This window comes from Panthera pardus, unplaced genomic scaffold (assembly GCF_024362965.1).
Source record: "Panthera pardus isolate Hobbes unplaced genomic scaffold, ASM2436296v1 HiC_scaffold_12, whole genome shotgun sequence".
Classification (NCBI taxonomy): domain Eukaryota; kingdom Metazoa; phylum Chordata; class Mammalia; order Carnivora; family Felidae; genus Panthera; species Panthera pardus.
In genome coordinates, this window is record NW_026526677.1 from 13,938,898 (window position 1) to 13,963,460 (window position 24,563).

Consider the following 24,563-nt stretch of genomic DNA (forward strand, 5'->3'; position numbering starts at 1 on the left):
TGAATGGGTAGTGCCAGGAGAAATCTACATGACCAGAACTTCAGGGTGAGGGTGAATGTCAAGAGTACAGAGCCTCAGGTACCCCAGAGCCAGTTCTGTCTCCCTACAAATACTTCTTTCTGAGTTTTCTCTGTTATAACTATGTAGGGTGTTGTGATCTATTTCTTTAAAGAAAAGTTATCATCGTATAGTGTCAGTTAAATAATCAGACATGTTCAAGGTTACACTGCATCATTAACCCACAGAAACAAAGAGATATTAATTATTGATGCTTGATTTATATGTTAATTGATATTTATTAAAAACACCATCCCAGCATGAAAGAGTATTTGACTTTTATAATAACTTCTCTGACATTACAAACTTAGAAATGTACAAAATATTTATGATTACATTGATTTAAGTGACTTGTCTTGGATTTTAATACCATGGTCAATATGACCACAGTCCACATGTGCAGAGTGGGATAATGCAATGGGCAAGATTATTGGAAAGGCATTTACAAAGTGCCTTAGAAAATGATTTCTGCCCATTCTTGGATGCGTAGCTATTAGTAAAAGGCAGTATAACATGCTGTCATACCTGTGTGTGTTATTGAAGGAAGCTACTGGTTTTTACAAGATGGTATTTATGGTACATAAAAGTACCCTCCATAAATGCAGAAAGGGGAGATACACTTGAGGGTAACTTAAGTCTTGCCTCATTTGTATGATTGCTATGATTATTATTCCACTAGGATCATTCACATGTATTGAAAACCCTAATCAGAATTTATGTTACATAATTTTTCTTATTTTATGTGAAAGTTAAAAGGAGGTAGAGTTACCATAAAATTATTATAAGGCATGGATATGTTAACTATTTTTTTTTCATTATTGTCTCCTCCTGGATACCAGGGGGACTTTTAATCCTATTGCTTTGTCTAATCTTTCACCCAATAAACATTTGATATCACTGATATATAGGTATGTGTATATTGTGTATATTTTATACATATATATATATGGTTTGCATATTATACATGTATCTTTTTTTATATCAAAAACATGATTGACTTTATGCCTCATGAACCAAGTTTTGGCCCTGATTTTTGATAATGATACCCAAAGCAGAGGAGATCCTAGGCTGAGTCTTACATGTTCACTAAGGTTTGGTGATAGGGGACCACCTGAGTAGAGAAGACACCAAGGGAAAGGACATGAATTGCAGCATGAGGGAACAAACTGCTTGAAAAGATCTTGAGTTTGGGGAGGCAAGAGGACAAAAGCTAGTTTTATAGGGATATGCGTCATTCCCTCTAGCTGCAAAAAACAAGTGATGATTTATATTCCACATCAAAACTATATTGACAAACAATGGATTTCAATGTCCCAAAACAGCAACGTTTAAGGAAATTGTAAGTGAACAAAAGTAATACATCTTGCAGAGAAGATTAAGTCTTTTCAACACAAAGAGACTTGAAGAAAAGCATTTAGAATATGACTGCTTTTATAAAAGGAGCTCTCTACTAATGTAGATGTTCAAACTGTCAACTGCGGGCTTACTAGGCTATTTCTTTAGGACACGTGAAACTTACAAGTTTGAGACTAGAACTATCAGATGACATGATGGGGGTAACAGATGCGTGACAAAGACATGCATTTCTATTTGCTTTCTTTCAGTCCCCATTTGAAGTCAAATGTTACAGAGAAACTACACAGCAGTGACTGAGTTTATCCTCCTGGGACTGACAGATCGAGCCGAGTTGCAGCCTGTCCTTTTTGTGGTCTTCCTGGTCATCTACCTTATCACAGTAGTTGGCAACGTGAGCATGATTTTGTTAATCCGAAGTGACTCAAAACTTCACACGCCCATGTACTTCTTCCTCAGCCATCTGTCCTTTGTGGATCTCTGTTACGCTACCAGTGTCGCTCCACAGATGCTGGTTCATTTCTTATCCAAGAGAAAAGCCATTTCCTTCCTTGGTTGCCTTCTACAGTTCCACTTTTTCATTGCCCTGGTGATCACGGATTATTATATGCTGACGGTGATGGCTTACGACCGCTACATGGCGATCTGCAACCCCTTGCTGTACGGTAGCAAGATGTCCAGATGTGTCTGCCTCTCTCTTGTTGCTACGCCTTATATTTACGGTTTTGCAAATGGCCTGGCACAGACCATCCTGATGCTTCGCCTCTCCTTCTGTGGACCCAATGAAATCAACCACTTCTACTGTGCGGACCCACCTCTCATAGTCCTTGCCTGCTCGGATACGTACGTCAAAGAAACTGCCATGTTTGTGGTGGCAGGTTTCAATCTCACATGCTCTCTTGCCATCATTCTCATCTCCTACATTTTCATTTTCACGACGATTCTGCGCATCCGTTCTGCAGAGGGGAGGCGCAAGGCCTTCTCCACCTGTGGGTCCCACTTGACGGCTGTCACCATCTTTTATGGGACGCTATTCTGCATGCACCTGCGACCCCCTTCCGAGGCATCTGTAGAACAGGGGAAAATTGTCGCAGTTTTTTATATCTTTGTGAGCCCTATGCTAAACCCTTTGATCTATAGCCTGCGGAACAAAGATGTTAAACAAGCAATCAGGAAAGTTGCCCAAAAGGTATTACTTTTTAAATAGACAATTTGGTCGCAGTTATGTAATATATCTTATTGTCTCACCAATAAATGAGCATTTAAGATTAACAAATCACTTTCTGTCATTGATTACTTTTTGACTTTTATTGTTCACATCTGGATCTTGAAAGTGTCAAATTATTTGCTAGTATTTAGAGTTCCATCTGAGTAAATTAAAAAAAACCAACAAACCCTAGAAATTCAAAGACAAAACCAGAAGGCATTATTATTGGTTTATACATTCAATAAATAACAGAAGTTTCCATGCATAATACTCATAGTGATACAAAGTTATAAAAAAGAGAAGTACCAAATTATGTTATATCAATGCCCATATGTTTGATTTTTATAGTGCTTATTAATTTCCAAACTAATAAGCAGAAACTTCCCAACTATAGTAGGTGAGAGGGTTTATTTTCTCTTTTGCTCTTTACAGTAATCATATAACAAAGAAGATCTTATGTATCTCTGAGTATTACTCTAAACAATATTTGGAATGACAATACTGGTCCCGTGGAATCCTTAGTCATAAGGCTTTGATGGAATGGCGTATTTTCCTTAGAAGGTTTTTTTTTAAATCAATATCCACCCTCATCATAAAACTGGTTTTGTGGTTTCACTTGTATATCTTTTTTATCACAAACTATTTCCAACATACATCAAAAAATAGGAAATATTATAAAGACCACCTGTGCAAGTGACCTAATCATTAAGGCTTCATACGTGCCAGTTTTGGTTCAAATATTTCCCAAACTCAGCTATTCTCAAACCGAGCCCTCCCCGCCTGATTCCATTCCTCTCTCCATTTCCTGCACTAACATCTCATGTGAATTCAGTGTTTCTCATCCCTATGTAGAGTTCTAATATTTGCTGGTGTTCCTGTGTCCAGAAAATTATATAATATTATTTTGGCAGATTTAAAATTTGTTATAAATGAAGTCACGCTATCCTACCGCAAGTTATTCTGTTTTCACTGAATCTTGTTGGATTCATCCATGCTGATCCATGGAGCATGAACTGTCACTGGTAAAGTCCACGTCAGCATATAAATATACCACAGTCTATCTATCCATTCTCTTATTGATGGGGGAATACATTTTTCCTGTTCCTTGGTAATATGAAAATCTAGAAAACCATTTTGCTCTGAAATTCTGAATGTGGACGAGTTCAAGAGTTCCTCCATGTAAAGTTGCAAGAGGGTAACTTCTGGGTCATAAAAGAGTATCTTTACATTTAGTAGATATTGCCAAATTGCTCTGCTTAGTGCTGTCTGAAAAACAGTGTGTGAATTTGGTCTTTACTCCATATTCTTGTCAATTCCTATATACTGTCAGACTTTCAAAATGTTGTCCAATCTGATGGGTGTAAAATGGATTCTAATTTCTTGTTTAAGCTTTTGTGTTGTCATTACAAGTGAAGCGGAGTGTTTTTAAGTGCTTTGATACTAACGGAAAAGTTTTCTTTCAGTTGTATGTCTATATTCTTTGTTCATTTTTCAGCTGGGTTATTTTATCGTTATTTTGTACATTTGCAATAGCTCCTTATGTATTCAGTAGTAGATACTAGCCTTTTGATGATATATGCAATGCAAATACTTCAACCTGTTTGTAGCTTGTATTTCACTTTTGTGCATGAGATATTTGGTAGTATAGAACTATGTAACATAGTTCAAATGTTAATCTTCTCTTTATGGCTGTGCTTTGTATGTTTTGCCTAAACAATTCTCTATTATAAAGATATTTTCATATTTTCTTTCAATTCTTTAAAGTTTTACTTTTGCATATTTAAGCCTTTATTATTCCTGGTATTACAAATGTTGCAATATAATTATTATTGTCATTTTATGAAAATAATTAATTTTTCCAACTTTTAAACACTCCATATGGCTCTTATTAAGATTTTAGTACAGGGGTGTCTGAGTGGCTCAGTCACTTAAGTGTCCAAGTCTTTTTTAAAATTTTTTATTTCTTGGGGCGCCTGGGTGGCTCAGTCGGTTAAGCGTCTGACTTCGGCTCAGGTCAAGATCTCGCGGTCCGTGAGTTCGAGCCCCGCGTCGGGCTCTGGGCTGATGGCTCAGAGCCTGGAGCCTGTTTCCGATTCTGTGTCTCCCTCTCTCTCTGCCCCTCCCCCGTTCATGCTCTGTCTCTCTCTGTCTCAAAAATAAATAAACATTAAAAAAAAAAATTTTATTTCTTTAATGTTTTTTTATTTTTGAAGGAGAGAGACAGAGTATGAGCAGGGATGGGGCAGAGAGAGGGAGACACAGAATCCAAAGCAGGCTTCAGGCTCCAAGCTGTTGGCACAGAGCCTGACATGGGACTCAAACTCACAAACCATGAGATCATGACCTGAGCCAAAGTTGGGCATTTAACAACTGAGCCACTCAGGTGCCCCTTGTCTAACTCTTGGTTTTAGCTCAGGTCATGATCTCACGGCTTCATGTGATCCTGCTCCCCATCAGGCTCTGTGCTGTCAGCCCAGAGCCTGCTTGGGATTCTCTCTCTCCCTCTCTCCTTGCCCCTTCCCCCACTCATGTCTCTTTCTCAAAATAAATAAACAAACTTAAAAAATTTTAATTTGTTTTATTTTTTATTTAAAAAATTTTAACATTTATTCATTTTTCAGAGACATAGAGTGACAAAGCACAAGTGGGGGTGAGGCAGAGAGACAGGAAGACACTGAATCTGAAGCAGGGTCTAGGCTCTGAGCTGTCAGCACAGAGCTGGACACGGGGCTTGAACTCACAAACCGTGAGATCATGACCCGAGCCGAAGTCTGACGCTTAACCTGTTGAGCCACCCAGGTACTCCTAAACTTAAAAAAAATAATTACAAAAAGATTTTAGTAAAAATTCTGTCATGTATGAATTTTTCATATTTGTATCAGTTTGTTTCATGGTTCTCTCCTGTGGGACCAACCTGTCAAAGACTTTGTCAACGCAAACTATTTTTATAAAGATAGTTTTATCACCTCTCATCTGAAAGTTTGAACATTAAGGAATTTTCTTGAGGGATCTCTGACAGAAGATACCATTAAAATGTATAGAAATACTTTATTGTCTCCAGAGTTTATGTTCACTATTTTCTCAGAAGGCACAGGATACCAACTTCATTGAGCCAATGCTGGTGGCTATGAGAAGAGCAAGAAAAAAGTTATTCATAGTTGATATTAGATCTGTGTCCACTCTTGTATTCTGGTACTTGCCATCATATATCTTCCTTACTATGTCTTAACATATGTTTCAATTTGTCATCAGTGATGCATGCCTTGGTCGTCTTTTCTTTCTTGCCCAAACTGGTCCAATTCCCAAGTCTGAATGCGCCGTATCCAGATTTAAGAGTTCACAGAGAAAATAGCAACAAAAGAGGGGTGTTATAATTTTTCCTCTTCAGTAATTATACGCGGTCCGTTTTGTGCTGGACAATATGCATGTCCATCCGTTTCATGGCACCCTACTTCTCATCATTGGCCTTTTCTCCCGCGACTACAAGTTTTGAAAGTCAATTTTGTTGAAATTCCTCTCAGAATAGATTGGTTGGGCAGAACACAGCTCTATGAAGTCCTGGCCAATCTAGTTATTGATTTATTTATTTTTAATATCTTCCATACCTTACAAATGTTTGATTGCTTCATATACACAAACTGAGAGAGATGCTTGTGGTTTTATTTCCCTTTGCAATTTTTTCCTATTTTGTTAACTTTAAAAAAAAATTATGTTTATTTATTTTTGAGAGAGACAGAGTGTGAACAGGGGAGGAGCAGAGACAGGGGGAGACACAGAATCTGAAGCAGGCTCCAGGCTCTGAGCTGTCAACACAGAGCCCAAGGCAGGGCTTGAACCCACAAGGGTGAGATCATGACCTGAGCCAAAGTCGGAAGCTTAACCAACTGAGCCACCCCAGCACCCCAGTTTTTTCCTATTTTATTATCTCATGTCCTGTAAAGAACGAGTATTATTCCTTTTATCATTTTTTAATTTTTTATCCCAACTCTGGTGATTAAAATCTAAAAGTGCTTTTGCCTGATATTCATAGACTACCAGCAGTATTTTTCTTGTTTTGGGTTGGTTGATGCCTATTGTATATATTTTTTTACCTTCTTTACTTTCAGGCCCTAAGTCCTTCAAATTCCCGAGTTTCATATTTCATTGTGAATACACATACTTAGATATATTTTATAACGATTTATTTTGCACTTAAAAAATTTTTTTCTCCATCTGTTTTTACCTTTATCCAACCATGAATTAAATTGTGTTTTCTAAGTAACTTTGATTCATGACTGTCTCATCCCCTGAGTGTCACCTCCAGAAGGCAAGGTCCATGTCTGCTTTTGCTCATTATGTTAAAGCCAGCCTATTCCCCAGACCTTGAATATAGATGGTTCTCAATAAATTTGTATTGTGCTAACACACTATTGTTATGCCCATTGCATTATGGCTATTTGAGTGCCAGCTCTACTCTATGCTACTTACTAACATGATCTTCAGGAATTCTTAACAAATGGAAACCTGATTGGGAAACTTTACATATGCTTGCCTCATCCCTCCCACCAGGAAGCAGAAACTCTTTAAGGACCCAGATCTTTTGACTTTCGCTTATCCTCTCTACATCCACAGCACAATGGTAAATACAAGGCTTTCCCTGAATGGTTTTAACCCTGTGGATGGATGGATGGATGGATGGATGAATGCATGCCACGAATCTTTGGGAATGTCTAGCATGGTGTAAGCTTGTCACATTTCTTTGCTAAACTATACATAACATGATATCAAGGACTGTCAGTTGGCTTGTTTTAATCCCAGGCTCACAATTTATTCTTTGCATCTACCATGGAAACTTATTTAAGCTCTCTTTGCCTCGGTTTCCCATCTGTAAAATGAAGCTAATAGTATTAATGACCCAAGACGTTGTGTGAGGAATAACTGAACTAACGTGTGTATAGCGCGGTAAGCCTAATACCTGGCACATAGTAAATATTCCATGCTTATCAGCTGTAATTAAATACCCCCGTTCTGATGTCTTTTCTGTGGTTTCTTAAACAAATTAGTCACTTACACCACTTCGTCTCCCTACAGTTTTCATTTTTGAGGGAGAAGGAAGTGTGCTTGATAAAACCGGAAGTTACCAGAGAGGGGAGAAGCAAGAGTTGTGTATTCATAGGATGAAGTACACATTGCACACTTCTGAAATTGTTCACCAAGTACCCATTGATAAACGATCATATCCCAGGGCCTGTGCTACCTGCCGGGATCTCAGTTCTTGCCTGTAGGGGTTTACGATGTACTCGTGGCAAAAGAGATATGGCAGGCAATTAAGCAGAGTGTGTTAGACAAAGAAGGGGGCAGATTGCTAAGAGCATGTTGAAGGGAGAGGTCAAACTCGGTTCTGCGGAGGCGGGGAAAGCATCTTTTGAGAAAACATTTGAGCCTTACCTACCGTCAGGGGCAATATAGCATTCACTCAGTATATTTTATGAACTAAATCAAATTTTTAAATCATCAAAATAAAAAGTAGACATTGTTTGAAAAGGCATGAAAATGGTATTTGGCTCTGGGAGAGAGTGAGACTAAGAGAGCACAGTCAGGGATGACCCAGAGGCTTCTGGAATGCATGAAGAGATGAAAAGATGTACCAGTTATGGTAACAAAGGCTGAGGTAGAGGTTTCTAAGTGACTCTGGGGGACAAAGTTTTAAAGGACATTTTGGATTCCATTCACTACATCCCCCACATGCTTATCTAAGTAGGGTGAGTACAGATTAGTGGGATTATGGAAAGGATCATTGCCTCTGCCTGGCCAACAATACAAGGCATCCAATTCTCTATGTGGTTCATGAACATGTCTCATCTCAATCAGACGTGCTGACTGGCCATGGCTCTGGAAAGGGAAGGAGAGCACCAGGGCTATGCCTATGTGCCTGGGGGACTTCAATTCAGAGGAAAGGAACAGAAAAGCAAGTCTAAGCCACATTTTCAAATCCAAGTCGATCTGCAATAATGTTAGTAATGATAATATCTGACTCATGTGCATAGTCCTCAGTTGAGTCATGATACACAGAGGGTCCTTTTAAGCGCCAGGCCAGAATCTTCTAAACCTAGCTATAGCCCAAATTTTTAGCAAAATGAATAATCATTATTACTGGTATTACTTCCACTGACACATTATTGAATAACTATTGTGTGCTGCTCTGACCTGGGTTAGGGACATGGCATAAAACAACATTTCACTCAGGATTGATTACCTGAAGAGAATTTAAAGAACGGACACAGAATACAGGCAAAGTTACAGAAATTGATCAAAGAAGTTGAAGAAATATCTAGAGGCTAGCTGCGGAAAGCATTCTCCAGGCGATGTCTACAAACCTCAGACCCAAGGGGATCTAGAGGCAGGAAGCAAGTTCTGGCCTCTGTCTTTCCCAATACACAGCTCAGCAGGAGTTTAGCTTGGAAGGATGCAGCCACTCGAGCGCCTTTGTTGTGAATCGGGGAGAGAAGGAGAAATAAACTGAGTTACTTTTCTCTTTCTCCCTCTTTTCCCTCCACTGGCTCCTCCCAGTGGCCAAACTCAGCTGCCACTGGACACCAAAGGAGCTCTATGGATGTGATCCATCAGGGTTCAACTCCAGAGGGACAAAGGAAGGTAGAGAAGAAAAGGCAGTGGGTCAGGGTGGGAGAGGGTGACAAAGGGAGAACCCCAGCACGTCTATATCATGTGTATATCCGTAACATTCCCACAGTACATAATAGCTATGGAGTATTAATCCTAGTAACAAGATAAAGCACAAGGTTCAGAAAGAGTAAATAATGAGTCCAAGATCAACCTAAATTGATTGATCTTCCAATGGCATTCCACACTCCAAAACTTTCTGTGTGCACCAGGCACCATTCTACCTGACAGGTTGTAGACAAGAGAACCTATTATTCCCCCAGTCAAGAAATAGTAAGACATTCAAGCATAATTTAAAATAAATGAGGAATCCCCTTGCTTTATGATTCTCAAGAGATTTGATTCCCTGTTGATACTAAGGTATGGGCCAAAATCATGTCCTCAATGAGCTTAGTCAGGATTTGCAAAAGCATAAGACGCTGACTGTAAATAGTCTGAATGATCTGCTGCTAAATTAATTAAACCACAGGGAATTGGCGCCTATGTGATAATTCTGTTATAAACTCTTCAGGTTCTTCTATCCATGCTGTCCTTGGGAAATCACTCCTCTTTCACAGGTAGGATTTGGTGTTGTTAAATACATATTTTGGAAAGTAGAAATAAATGTTTTAGTCAACAAAAAAATCAAATTACGGGTTGAAACATATTCTAATGAATTAGCACAATTGTTGATATTGATTCTAATGATTTTTAAGAGTACAAGTACTTATACAAGTACAATAGAGTAATAGTTATAATAGAAAGGAAACTAGAGAGAACATCCATTCCATATATGATTGATTAGCTCCATTTGGGAAAGCACTGTTCCAGGTGCCAATGAGGCTCTAGCTAGAGATTAGATAAACTCTTGTCCCCAAAAGTCACACTCTGATGTTGAGTCTTATGTTAGACTAGACCTGGATTTTTCACCCAAATACAACAGTAGCTACAACTTACTAAGTGTTTCCTACACGTCAGGCATACTTGAAAAGTTTTATCTGAATTAAATATCTCATACAAGGGAGTTGTTTTCAGAACCAAATTATATGCATGAGGTATCTTTAATCTTTGTTGACTCTCATAACCACCCATGGATACTGTCTGTTGCTTCATGAAGAAAACTAACAGGATGGTAGTAAATATCATTTTGTTTCCTTCCAAGTTAATAATACTACTCTATTATTTTATAATTATTAGCATCAGATCATGTAATAGTCTGTATCCCCTTCATGGAGAATTGGTCACGCTCAACTTTATAATCTATATTAAGTTTTTAAGTGAATGAAAAATGCATTTGATGAAGATACTTTCTCTAAATCTTTTTCCACTTCAAACTGAACCACTGCCACATGTAAAGGAGACATAATCCTTGTTAAAGAAGACACCAACCTTCTACCTCTTTGGGTGGCTGCCTAGTGACAGCAAGCATCTACATGACAGAGTCTCAGAGTGAGGGTAAATGTCAAGTCTACAGAGCCCCCAGGTATCCCCATGACTACTTCTGTCCATCTACAAACACTTTTCTGAGAGTTTTTTGTTTGTTTCCTCAAATCATGTAGAAAATTGTGCTCTCTTCCTTTAAAGAAAAGTTATTGTCGCAAAGTACTCAATTAAATTATCTGACATGATCAAGTTTGTATTGCCTCATTAACCCACAGTAACAAATAAATGGAGATTGTAATTATTTTGACTCTTGATTAATGTGTCAATAAATAGATATTAAGAATACCATCCCAACAAGAAACAGTACTTGTCTATTATGATAATTAATCTTAAGAACTTAGAAATACACAAGATAAATATGATTACATTCATTTAGGTGACTTGTGACATTCATTAGGTGACTTACATTTTATTACCCTGGTAAATAATTCCAAAGTCCAAAAGTGCAGCATGGGATAATGTAATGGACAAGGTGCTGGAGAAAGACATTTACAAATTGCCTTACAGAGTGATCCCTCGCCATCCCTGGCCTCATAGCTCTTAGAAAGAGGCAGTACAACATTGCCATACCTCAGTGTGTGTTTTTGAAAGGAAGTGTAGGTTTTCCACAATGATATTTATGGTACTTTTATCCTGCAGAAATGTGGGGAGATGGACTTGAGGGTATCTTATGTCTCGTCTCAGTTGTAATATTACTATGATTATTCTGGTAAGATCATTTACATGTATTGAAAAACTTAAATACAATTTATGTCACAGAATTTTTCTCAATTTTTGCGAGAGGTAAAAGGAGGTAGAGTTGCAATTGAATTACTATAATGCATGGATATGTTTGTTAATCTTTTTTTTCATTATTATCACCTCCTCCCATATCAGGGAGTCTTTTAATATATTGTTTCCGTTAGTCTCTCACCCTATGAACACTTGATATCACTGATATATAGGTATCTGTATGTCTTATACATACATATATATATATGTATATATACATATGTATGTCTTATAAATAAATATATATACATACATATATATTATGTATCATACACATATCTTTTCTTATACCAAAAACAGGATTGACTTTTATGCCTCATGAACCACGTTTTGGTCCTGATTTTTGACAATGATACCCAAAGCAAAGGAGATCCTACGCTGAGACTTACATGTTCACTAAGGTTTGGTGATAGGGGACCACCTGAGTAGAGAAGACACCAAGGGAAAGGACATGAATTGCAGCATAAGGGAACAAACTGCTTGAAAAGACCTTGAGTTTGGGGAGGCAAGAGGACAAAAGCTAGTTCTATAGGGATATGCGTCATTCCCTCTAGCTGCAAAAACCACGTGATGATTTATATACCACATCAAACCACATTGCAGAAACAACTGACTGCAATGTCCCCAAACAGCAACGTTTAAGGAAATTGTAAGTGAACAAAAGTAATACATCTTGCAGAGAAGATTAAGTCTTTTCAACACAAAGAGACTTGAAGAAAAGCATTTAGAATATGACTGCTTTTATAAAAGGAGCTCTCTACTAATGTAGATGTTTAAACTGTCAACTGCGGGCTTACTAGGCTATTTCTTTAGGACACGTGAAACTTACAAGTTTGAGACTAGAACTATCAGATGACATGATGGGGGTAACAGATGCGTGACAAAGACATGCATTTCTATTTGCTTTCTTTCAGTCCCCATTTGAAGCCGAGCACACACAATGTTACAGAGAAACTACACAGCAGTGACTGAGTTTATCCTCCTGGGACTGACAGATCGAGCCGAGTTGCAGCCTGTCCTTTTTGTGGTCTTCCTGGTCATCTACCTTATCACAGTAGTTGGCAACGTGAGCATGATTTTGTTAATCCGAAGTGACTCAAAACTTCACACGCCCATGTACTTCTTCCTCAGCCATCTGTCCTTTGTGGATCTCTGTTACGCTACCAGTGTCGCTCCACAGATGCTGGTTCATTTCTTATCCAAGAGAAAAGCCATTTCCTTCCTTGGTTGCCTTCTACAGTTCCACTTTTTCATTGCCCTGGTGATCACGGATTATTATATGCTGACGGTGATGGCTTACGACCGCTACATGGCGATCTGCAACCCCTTGCTGTACGGTAGCAAGATGTCCAGATGTGTCTGCCTCTCTCTTGTTGCTACGCCTTATATTTACGGTTTTGCAAATGGCCTGGCACAGACCATCCTGATGCTTCGCCTCTCCTTCTGTGGACCCAATGAAATCAACCACTTCTACTGTGCGGACCCACCTCTCATAGTCCTTGCCTGCTCGGATACGTACGTCAAAGAAACTGCCATGTTTGTGGTGGCAGGTTTCAATCTCACATGCTCTCTTGCCATCATTCTCATCTCCTACATTTTCATTTTCACGACGATTCTGCGCATCCGTTCTGCAGAGGGGAGGCGCAAGGCCTTCTCCACCTGTGGGTCCCACGTGACGGCTGTCACCATCTTTTATGGGACGCTATTCTGCATGTATCTGAGACCCCCTTCCGAGGCATCCGTAGAACAGGGGAAAATTGTCGCAGTTTTTTATATCTTTGCGAGCCCTATGCTAAACCCTTTGATCTATAGCCTGCGGAACAAAGATGTTAAACAAGCAATCAGGAAAGTTGTCCAAAAGAAATTACTTTTTAAATAGACGCTTTGGTCAGAGGTATGTAATATGTCTTATAATCTCACCAATTAATCAACATTTACATTTAGCAAATCACTTTCTGTCATTACATGTTCTTTGTCGTTCCTAATTTGAATATGGGACTTAGAAGACTATATTAAGATATTTGCTGGCATTTAAAGTGCCATCTCAGTGAAGAAGGACAAATACTGCATAGCAACTGAAAGACAAGACCAGAAGGCATCGCTCTTGCTTTATAAATCAATAAAGAACAAAAGATTCTACCAATAAATTCATAATTGTACAAAGTCATAAAAAAAACCTAGAATTACCAAATGATACTATGTCAACGATCACATGTTCAATTTTTATAGTGCTTAAAAATTTTCAAACTGATTTCCGAAAACTTTTCAACCATAACAGGTATTTTTTTTTTCTTTTTGCATTTCTATAGATCACATAGTAATAAAGATCTCTGGGTAATTCATATTACCCTAAGAAATAACTTTAGGGGTGCCTGGGTGGCTCAGTGGGTTAAGTGTCTGACTATTTTGGTCCAGGTCAGGATCTCCCTGTTCCTAAACTGGGGCCCTGTGTTGAGCTCTGGACTCACAGCAGGGAGCCAGCTTGGCATTCTCTGCTCCCTCTCTCTCTCCCTCTCCCTCTCCTCCATTCCCTCCCCTCTGTCTCTGTCAAAAATAAACAAACATTGAAAATAATTAAAAAATATTTATTAAACAAAAGAAATATCTTTAATTTTTTTTAACATTCATTTGTTATTGAGAGACAGAGAGAGACAGAGCATGAGCAGGGGAGGGGCCAAGAGACACAGAATCTGAAGCAGGCTCCAGGCTCTGAGCTGTCAGCACAGATCCTGACGCGGGGCTTGAACTCACAAACTTCAGATCATGACCTGAGCTGAAGTCGGATGCTCAATGGACGGAGCCACCCAGGCACCCCAAGAAAAGAAATACCTTTAGAGTGATAATACTAGGTCACTGTAATCCTCATTCATAAGGCTTTTGAGGGAATGGCATATTTTCCTTAGAAGGTTTTTATTTTTATTTTTTTAAATTAATATTCACCCTCATACCCTCATCATAAAAGCGGTTTGGTAGTTTCACTTGTATTTTTTTTTTATTATGAACTATTTCCAATGCATCGAAAATGGAAAATAATGTAAAGACCTCCTGTGCAAATGTATCTAATCATTATTACGGCTTCACACCTGCCAGTTTGGGTTCAGATTATTTCACATACTCAGCTATTCTCAAACTAAGCCCTCCCTGCCTGATTCCGTTTCTCTCGCCATTCCCTACACTCAACCCTGCTGTGAATTTAATGTTTCTTATCCCTACGTAGAGTTCTACACTTGCTGGTATTCTTGTGTCCATAGAATTATATAATATTTTTTTTAGCAGATTGAAAACTTGGCTATAAATGAAGTCGTGCTATCCTTCTGCAAGTTATTCTGTTTTCACTAAATCTTGTTGGATTCATCCATGCTGATTCATGGAGCATGAACTGTCACTGGTATAGTCCACGTCAGTATATAAATATACCACAGTCTCTCTATCCATTCTCTTATTGGTGGGGGAATACATTTTTCCTGTTCCTTGGTAATATGAAAATCTAGCAAAGCATTTCGCTCTGAAATTCTGAGTGTGGACCAGTTCAAGCGTTCCTCCATGTAAATTCCCAAGAGGGTAATTTCTGGGTCATAAAAGAGTATCTTTGCGTTTAGTAGATATTGACAAATTGCTCTACTTAGTGCTGTCCCCAAAACAGTGTGTGAGATTGGTCTTTACTCCATATTCTTGCCCATTCCTATACACTGTCAGACTTTCAAAATGTTTTCCAATCTGATGGGTGCAAAATGGATTCTAATTTCTTCTTTAATCTTCCGTGTTGTCATTACAAGTGAAATGACATGTTTTTACGTTCTTTGGTACTGATTGAAAAGCTGTCTTTTCTTCAGTTGTCTGTCTACATTTTTTGTTCATTTTTCAGCTGGGTTATTTTAGCTTTATTTTTTACCCTCGCATTAGCTCCTTATGTATTCTGTACTAGATACCAACCTTTTCATGATATATGCAATGCAAATACTTCAGTCTGTTTGTAGCTTATGTTTCCCTTTTATGCATGATGTATTTGGTGGTATTTTAACATAGTTCACATGTTAATCTTCTCTTTATGGTGGGCTTTGTATGTTTTGTGTAAACAATTCTTTCCGATTATAAAGATATTCTCTTATATTTTCTTTCAATGCTTTAGAGTTTTCTTTTTGCATATTTAAACCTTTCTTTTCCCTAGCATTATAAATGTTGCAAAACAGACTTTAATTCTGATTGTGTAATGAAAATAATAAATTTTCTATCGTTTTTTTCAATAGCCCGCCCATTTTTTTATGAGAATTCTATCGTGTATCACGTTTTCCTATTTGTATCAGTGTTTCGCTAGGTTCTCTTTTTAAGGACCAAGTTGTCCATTCCATCATCCTTGCAAACTGTTGTTAAAAAATAACCTTACCACCTCTAATCCGGAAGCTTGAAATGTTAGAGTTTGTTGACGGATCTTTGGCAGAAGACTTTAGAATATACAGAAATATCTTATTCTCTCCAGAATGTCCATTATTTTCTCAGAAGGCACATGATACCAACTTCATTGAGCCAGTGATGGTGGCTACAAGATGGAGAAAGACATAAGGTACTTATAGTCTATATTTGGTCCCGTGTCCACCCTCTTATTCTGACACTTGCCACTTCAGATCTTCCTTTCCTAGGTTTAACATAGTTTGCAGTTCGTCATGAGTTTTGCATGCCTCGATCATCTCTTGCGTCTTACCCAAACTGAGCCACTTTCCAAACTGGAAGCTGCCATATCCAGATTTAAGAGTTCACAAGGAAAATAGCAACAGAAGTGAGGTGTTGTGTTACTTTCCTCTTCAGGCATTACAGGTGGTCCATTGCCTGCAGGATAATTTGTGTATCCATCCATTTCGTGGTACCTTACTGCTCATCTTTGGCATTTTCTCCTGAGACGTACAAGGTTTGGAAATCAATGGTGTTGAAAATTACTCTCAAAGGAAACGGGAGCTGAGCAGAGCAGGGTCTTATGAGATCAAGTTCAATCCAGTTGATTTTTTATTTTAAGATTTTCAGTATCCTACAAATGCTTTACTGTTTCAAATATAAAATCTGAGAGGGATGCTTGTGGATTTATCAATTTCTCTTTGTAATTTTTGCGTATTTTATTAGCTCCTGTCAGCTAATGAATGAGGCTTATCCCTTTTAACATTTTGTACGTTCTCTCCCAACTTTGATGATTAAAACCTAAATGTGCATTTTGCCTGATATTCAGATACCTTCAGCAGTATTTTTTATTCTTTTCAGTTAGTTGATGCCTATTATGTTTGTTTCTACCCTGACTTTCAGGCCCTGAGTCCTTTCAATTACTGAATTTCATACTTTTATGAATATACATGCTGACGGATACTTTCTAACAGTTTATTTTGCACCCAGAAAGCATTTACTCTGTGTTTTCTCCCCTTTCTTACCACGAATTAAATTGTGTTCTCAACTTTTTTTTTTTAGTTTTTTGTTCTACTTTTTATTTGATTAGAATACATTGTACTTTCTACTTTTAGTAAAGTTTTAAAAATTTGGATAGATATAATGATTGAACAAAGTCATTAGTCATACTTTTCTTGGAATAATAAAAGGATTATAGAATATTTTAACATGGATACTCCTGCTTCTATCTTATATGGTGTCATGAAGAATGATATATGATTGATAATAAATTATCACTTAATAATAAACTGTTTAAATATTACCTGTTATATATGACTACAATTATAATTATTTTGAATATTTACCTAATTTATCTAATATTTATCTAATATTAATGTTCCTTTAAAATTAGCCATTTTTGTCAATGACTCACTGTTCTCTTTGTATCCCCTTTTTATCCTGGGTCTAGTTTTCTTCTACATGATTTATACCTTTAATTAGTCATCCTCAATGACCGTTTGTGTGAGAGAAATTCTGTTTTTATTCGTCTGAAATTGCCTCATTTTAACTTTAATTCTTGATGAATAACTCATTTGGGTATGGATCTAGATAGACTGGTATTTCTTTTCAGTACATAGAAAATTATTCTTTTTCAGGTCTGTCTTAGTGTGTTCCACAGAAGACTTTATTACCAGATCCTCTGTTATTTCTCTGTAGGTAAATTTTCTTCTTATGTCAAATTTGGTGTGTTTTAGTGTCAGTTTTTTTTCTTTGCTGAGTAAGCCCTATACTCTGGGTATATGCTCACATAGTATCACGAACCTTTAATGCATAGGACTTTTCACACCTCTAAGTTAATACTTGTATGATATTTGTGTGATTGATTCATGATTGTATCATAACCAGATTGTTGGCCCCAGAGGGCAAGGTCCATATCTATCTGCTTTTGCTCACTTATTTTAAAGCCAGTATTTTCCCAAATCTAGAACAGATGATTCTCAATAGATCTGTATTGAATTAATAAACTATCATTATGCTCATTGCATTATAATTATGTCATTACAAATTCTACCACTTTTCATCATGATCTTCACAAATTCTTAGCAATTGAAAACCTCACTGCGCCTCTTTTCATGTGTCTGTTAGCCATCTGGATGTCTTCTTTGGAAAAGTGTTTATTCATGCCTTTTACCCATTTCTTCACTGGATTATTTGTTTTTTGGGTGTTGAATTTGATAAGATTTTTATAGGTTTTGGACACTAACCCTTTATCAGATACATCATTTGCAAATATCTTCTCCCATTTTGTAGGCTGCCTTTTAGTTATGTTGATTGCTTCCTTCACTGTGTAGAAGCTTTTTATGTTGATGAAGTCCCAATAGTTCATGTTTGCTTTCGTTTTTCTTACCTTCTGCAATGTATCTAGAAAGAAGTTGCACTGGCCAGTGTCAAAGAGGTTACTGTCTGTATTCTTCTCTAGGATTTTGATGGTTTCTGGCTCCCATCTAGGTCTTTCATCCATTTTGAATATATTATTGTGTATGGTGTAAGACAGTGATCCAGTTGAATTCTTCTGTATGTCACCACCCAGTTTTCCCAACACCATATGTTGAAGAGACTGTCTGTTTTCATCTTTGTCAAAGATGAGTTGACTATATAGTTTTGGGTCCATTTCTGGATTTTCTATTCTGTGCCATTGATCTTTGCGTTTTTTTTTGTACCGGTACCATACTGTTTTGATGACTACAGCTTTGGGAGATAGCTTGAAATCCAGAATCGTAATGCCTCCAGTTTTATTTTTCTTTTTCAGGATTTCTTTGGCTATTTGGGATCTTTTGTGGTTCCATACAAATTTTAGGATTGTTTGATCTATCTCTGCAATGAATGCTGGTGGCATTTTGATAGGGATTGCATTAAATATGTAGATTCCTTGGATAGTAGGGACATTTTAACAATGTTTGCTCTTCGAATCCATGAGCATGGAATGTTTTTCCATTTCTTCCTGTCCTCTTCAATATCTTTCACAAGTCTTCTATAATTTTAAGAGTACAGATTTTTTAACCTTTTTAGTTAGGTTTTTTCTTAGGTATCTTATTGTTTTTGGTGCAGTTGTAAATGGGGTCAATTCCTTGATTTCTTTCTGCTGCTTCGTTATTGGGATATAGAAATGCAACAGATTTCTGCACATTGGTTTTATATCTTGTGACTTTGTTGAGTTCATGTATTAGTACTATCACTTTTTTAGTGGAGTCTTTCGGGTTTTCTACATAAAGCAAATAGTCAAAGTTTGACTTCTTCCTTGATGATATGTATACCTTTATTTTTTGTTGTTGTTGTCTGATTGCTGAGGCTAAGGCTTCCAGTATTATATTAAGTAGTAATAGTGAGAGTGGGCATTCTTGTCTTTAAAAAAAAAAAAGCCTCTCAGTTTTTCCCCTTTGAGGATGATATTAGCTGTGGGTCTTTCATATATGGCTTTTATGATGTTGAAGTATATTCCATCTATCCCTACTTTGTTGAGGGCTTTTTATCAAGAATGGATGCTATATTTTGTCAAATGCTTTTCCTGAATCTATTGAGAGGATCATATGGTTCTTATCTTTTTTTACATTACATTTTTTACATTAATATATCACATTGATTGATTCATTGATTGATTTATGAATATTTAACCAGCCCTGCAGCTCAGGAATAAATCCCACTTGATCACGGGGAATAATCCTTTTAATGAACTGTTGAATTCAATTTGCAAGTCTCTTGTTGAGAATTTTTGGATCCATGGTCACCAGGGATATTGGCCTGTAATTCTCCTTTTTAGTGGCGTCTTTGTCTGGTTTTGGAATCAAGGTAATGCTGGATTCATAGAAAGAGTTTGGAAGCTTTCCTTCCATTTCTATTTTATGAACAGTTTGAGAAGAACAGGTATTAACTCTGCTTTAAATATCTGGCAGAATTCCCCTGGGAAGCCATCTGGCCCAGGACTCTTATTTGTTGGGAGATTTGTGATAACTGATACAATTTCTTTGCTGGTTATAGGTCTGTTCAAATTTTCTGTTTTTTCCTGCTTCAGTTTTGTTAGTGTGCGATTTTCTAGGAATTAGTCCATCTCTTCCAGATTGCCCTTTTCTTTGGCATATGATTTTTCATAGTATTTTTTTATAATTGTATTTCTGTGCGTTATTTGTGATGTCTCCTCTTTCATTGGAGATTTTTATCTATTTGGGTCCTTTCTCTTTTCTCTTTTATAAGTCTGGCTAGAAATTTATCAATATATTCAGCCATCCAAAAAAATAAAAAAAGCAGAGAGAGAGAGAGAGAAATCTTGCCATTTGCAATAATATGGATGGAGCTAGAATGTATAATGCTAAGAAAAATAAGTCAACTGGAGAAAGATAAATATCGTATAATTTCATTCATATGTGGAGTTTAAGAAACAAGACAGATGAACAAATGGGATTTGGGAAAAGAGTACAAAGGGAAACAGACAACAATAGAGTCTTAATGACAGAGAACAAACTGAGGGTTGATGGAAGGAGGTGGGCAGAAGATGGGCTTAATGGATGATGGGTATTAAGGGGGCACTTGTGTGATGAGCATTGGGTGTTGTATGTAAGTGATGAATCCCTGACTTCTACTTCTGAAACCAATATGGCACTGCATATTAATTAAATAAAATATTTAAAGAGTACAAATTTGAAGAAAAAAGAAAACTGCACAGTGAAACTTTGCATATGCTTGCCTCATCCCTCCCACCACGGAGTAGAAAGTCTTTAAGGACACAGGTAGTTTGACTTTCTCTTATACTCTACATTGACAGTGGTAAGCACAAAATTTCCCCTAAATGTTTGTTAAGCCAGTGAGTGAATGAATGAATGAATGAATGAATGCCGGTAAACCTGGAGAATGTTTAGCATGGTGTGAACGCGTCACATTTTGTTGTTAAAGTATCGACAACATGGTATTAAAGACTATTGAATGGCCTGATTGAATGCCAGGCTCACCAATTATTATTTGCATCTACCAGGGAAAGCTACGTAACCTCTCCTTGCTTCAGTTTACCTTCTGTAAAATGAAGAAAATGGTGCTAGTGTTCTATGGACTTGTGTGAGGAACAGCTAAACTAAGGATTGAAAGGTGATTGCAGCACATAGTAAGTGTCCCATGCCTATCACCAGTATTTAATGACCCTCATTGTGATTTGTTTCCTTTGGGTCCTGAAATAAATTCACCACTTATTCCACCTTGGCTCCCCGCAGTTTTCATTTTTGAGGGAGAAGGAAGTATGCTCAATAAAAGCTCAAGTACTGGGGAAGGGATAACCAAGAGTTGCTGTGGATTCGCAAAACCAAAGAACACATGGCCCACTTCTTAAGTCATTCAGCAAGTATCTGTTGATCAGCGATCATATCCCAGGGCCTGTGGTAGCCGCAGAGATCACAGTTCCTGCTCATAAAGATGCAATGTAGTGTTGTCAAGAGAGATGTGGGCAGTAAATTAAACAGATTGTGTTAGACAAGGATGGGGGCAGGGCGCTAAGAGCACATGGAGGAGGGAGGTCAAACTCACTTCTGCGGAGGCGGAGAAAGCATCTTTTGAGAAGACATCCATTTGAGCCTTTCCTGCTGCCAGAAGCAACTTGGATCTGCTGGGAATGAGGAAGGTGTTAACTGGAGGGGAAGCTCAGGGAATATTTAAAGCCAGAGATGGACAGAAAGACAAAGTGTGACTGCAGGGTGAGGAACGGCAGCGACTTTCAGTTGAAAACAGAGTCCAATCTGGGGGTGCCTGGGTGGCTCAGTCGGTTAAGCGTCTGACTTCGGCGCAGGTCATGATCTCGAAGTCCGTGGGTTCGAGCCCTGCATCGGGCTCTGTGCTGATGGCTCAGAGCCTGGAGCCTGCTTCGGATTCTGTGTCTCCCTCTCTCTCTGACCTCCCCTGTTCATGCTCTGTCTCTTCCGGTCTCAAAAATAAATAAACGTTACAAAAATTTAAAAAAAAAGAAAAGAAAAGAAAACAGAGTCCACTCGGTATGTGATGATAGGCATCAAACTCTACCCTGCCACTTAGGTACTACCTGGTACTGGGGTGTTAGTCCATCCAAGCTCCTTTAGTAGAGCCTCTGTCTTTTCTTCTGAAAGTTCAGGATGGAGTCCTTTCCCTTTAGGGTTATTTTGAAGACATTAAATTACCTACTTGAAAGTTGTCCACACAGAGGAAGTCCTCACCAAGGAGTTTGCCCATGACCTGTGTGTGTCAAAATGCTGTTTATGACTGTCCTTCCCCAAGACTTTGATGTTCATCAGCGGGGACATTCTGAGCATTCTGGATTTAAGAGAGGAAACAGTTTCAGTGTGAAAGAAAAAAAAAATGGAAAATCAGACCGTTGTCAAAATTTGAAGATGAAACTTTTCGTGTGCCTTCCCCAGAGCTCGTAGGGCAAATAGGAATTCTGACATTAGGGAAAATAAGATTGAGTCATCTGATTAGCTTTCTGATCCCAGAGTGTCCCGATTAATCCCCACAGGCGTGATTCCCCATGTAACACACATCGCTGCTATTCTTAAATCCTTCTGAGACTTGCTTTAAGACCTGCCCCTACCTCCCACATCCCGGTATAAATGCAACAACATTTTACAGATTGGAAAGGCCTCAGTGAACTTCCTCAATCAGAGGTGAAAAAATAGTGCATTTCACAATCAGAAGTAAGTCTTCGTGTTTTTATGTTCTTTAGTTTTAGTCAGGAGGAAATTACTTAAAGTGTCAAACTGAGGCACAACAGTTTGCTCCTTGTTTGCTTGAAATATGCCCACGCCATCCATTCTGTTCTCAGGTCCTGAGTTTGAACCTCACTGAGTTTTCCTGACAAGAGGGTCATTGACATTTCCATTGATCTCCCTGGATAACATTTTACAGAGCTGTCACTGGTGCAAAAGAACAAAGAAAGGTAAAAGGTCTACTATCATAGAAAAATCCAAGGACATTTTCAGACATGGGGTGGAGCTTTCCCTAAGAGAAGAGTTCTTATAGTTAGAGCGTGGCAATCTATGAGCCCTTTACATCTACCTATCTATCTATCTATCTATCTATCATCTATCTATTTTTTGTGGGGGAAGATTTTGAGTTTGTGTATTAACTCTGGTTGAGGATCCATAGTTTCAATAAATATTTCATGAGATTTATATTTTAAAAAGGAGGAAAAAAGAAGCTTAAGTTCCATTTTTTCAATGAATTCTCGCTAAGAGTTTTATTTCTTAACTTTACAAACTTTTTTTTTTTCAGAAAAAATCTTTTGTCATTTATCTATAATTGAATGGGCTACAAAATTACTCTAGACAACTTGCCCATTGAGCCCTGTTACCCTCTAGCGCATTCTCACTAGGGCTGAATCCTTTCCTTGGTGTTTTGTTTTATTTTGTTTTTCTTTTTTTTTCCTTAGTCTTTTTTTTCTTCTTTTCACAGGAGTGAGGGTGATCTCCTTCTATATCCCCCGTCATCAGCTCTGTTAGTCTCTGTGTTCCAGGACTCACTCTGAACCCCCCGTTAAGAATGTTCACCTTTTGCTCTGGCCTTATACAGGCAGCTGGGTCGTCTGTGACGTTCTTTCTGTAAGCACACGCTATGCTATTCATTATCTTTTTTTTTTTCTTCCCATTTATCAGAACTTCTGCTCTACTTTCCAGTGGGTATTTCTGGATCCCACACAAGTCACCATCTCACGAATCAAGACTCTTTCAGTTCCCACAGGTATTCATTAAGTGACATGCGACAAATGAGTTTTTCTACAAATGAAAGCCTTAAGTCCAAGTTCTATAGTGTCTGTAAATCTGTAAAGCCCACATTCTGATCTTTTACTTTCCATCTTTCTCTGTCCTGGGGACCACTATCTACATCCTTTCTGAGGGTTCCTGGGTGCAAACAGATGTGAGATCATCTAAGCCACCCTACTGATGTGTGTCATTTAAAGAAATACACTGTTTAGAGGGCAGTTTCCTGCTGGCCACTTCCTGAAGAGACACTGCCACTATCCACAAAGAAAGATCCCACACGGTGACTTTGCCTCTGTTCCTTGTCCGTCCTGGAACACCCTTCGTAAAGTAAGATTATTGCTTGTTCTCGTCCTCCTTCAGTTTGTTGCCAAAAAAGATCATCTTTTCAGACATGCTTCCCCGATGTTACTACTTAAAAGCTGAACACCTGCTTCACGAAACTCCATTTTTTTCCCTCCTTAACAATGCCATTTGAATCACCATTTACTTCCTTGCACTAATCTGTGTCTCCGTCTACTGTATGTGAAGGTCGGAAGGGCAGGGATTTTGAAGGTGGTTTTGTTCACTTTTGCATCGGCCGTGCCTCATCACATGATACTTATTTTATGAACATCTAGTATGATATCCACAATGACTCTTGAGCGAGGTAGAACAGATATCATCACTCCCACTTACGAATGAGGAAATGAAGTAACCCACGGTTAAGGATCATTGCTCATTATCAGCAAGTGTTGTTAGTGTATTCAACAAATGTTAAGTACCTACTCTCTGGATAAAGGAGATAAAGCACAAAAAGACATTGCTGTTGTCTCTCTAAAACCTATACTAAAGTAAGTTTCAGTGACTCATTTTGAAATGAGACAAGAATTGGGCAGGATTCAAAAAATTGAATATGAGAGGAAGGGCAAGAAAAAGAACATTTGAGAAAAAGGAAGATGAAACTAAGCACCGGTTATGAT

The 24,563-nt window shown here is 38.0% G+C and overlaps 2 protein-coding genes across 2 annotated transcripts; both read left to right on the top strand.

Annotated features, from left to right (window-relative positions):
* Positions 1-1,678: 1,678 nt before the first annotated feature.
* On the top strand, positions 1,679-2,617 carry LOC109245233 (olfactory receptor 1030-like). The gene has a single exon (XM_019412545.2). The coding sequence runs from the start codon at positions 1,679-1,681 to the stop codon at positions 2,615-2,617; it is 939 nt and encodes a 312-aa protein (XP_019268090.2).
* Positions 2,618-12,404: 9,787 nt separating this feature from the next.
* LOC109245231 (olfactory receptor 1030-like) lies at positions 12,405-13,349 on the top strand. Its single transcript, XM_019412544.2, has one exon. The coding sequence runs from the start codon at positions 12,411-12,413 to the stop codon at positions 13,347-13,349; it is 939 nt and encodes a 312-aa protein (XP_019268089.1). The 5' UTR covers positions 12,405-12,410.
* The last annotated feature ends 11,214 nt before the right edge of the window (positions 13,350-24,563 follow it).

Bases quoted from the DNA above. Each gene is read 5' to 3' on its own strand.
- LOC109245231 (XM_019412544.2), top strand. From the start codon at position 12,411: ATGTTACAGAGAAACTACACAGCAGTGACTGAGTTTATCCTCCTGGGA.
- LOC109245233 (XM_019412545.2), top strand. From the start codon at position 1,679: ATGTTACAGAGAAACTACACAGCAGTGACTGAGTTTATCCTCCTGGGA.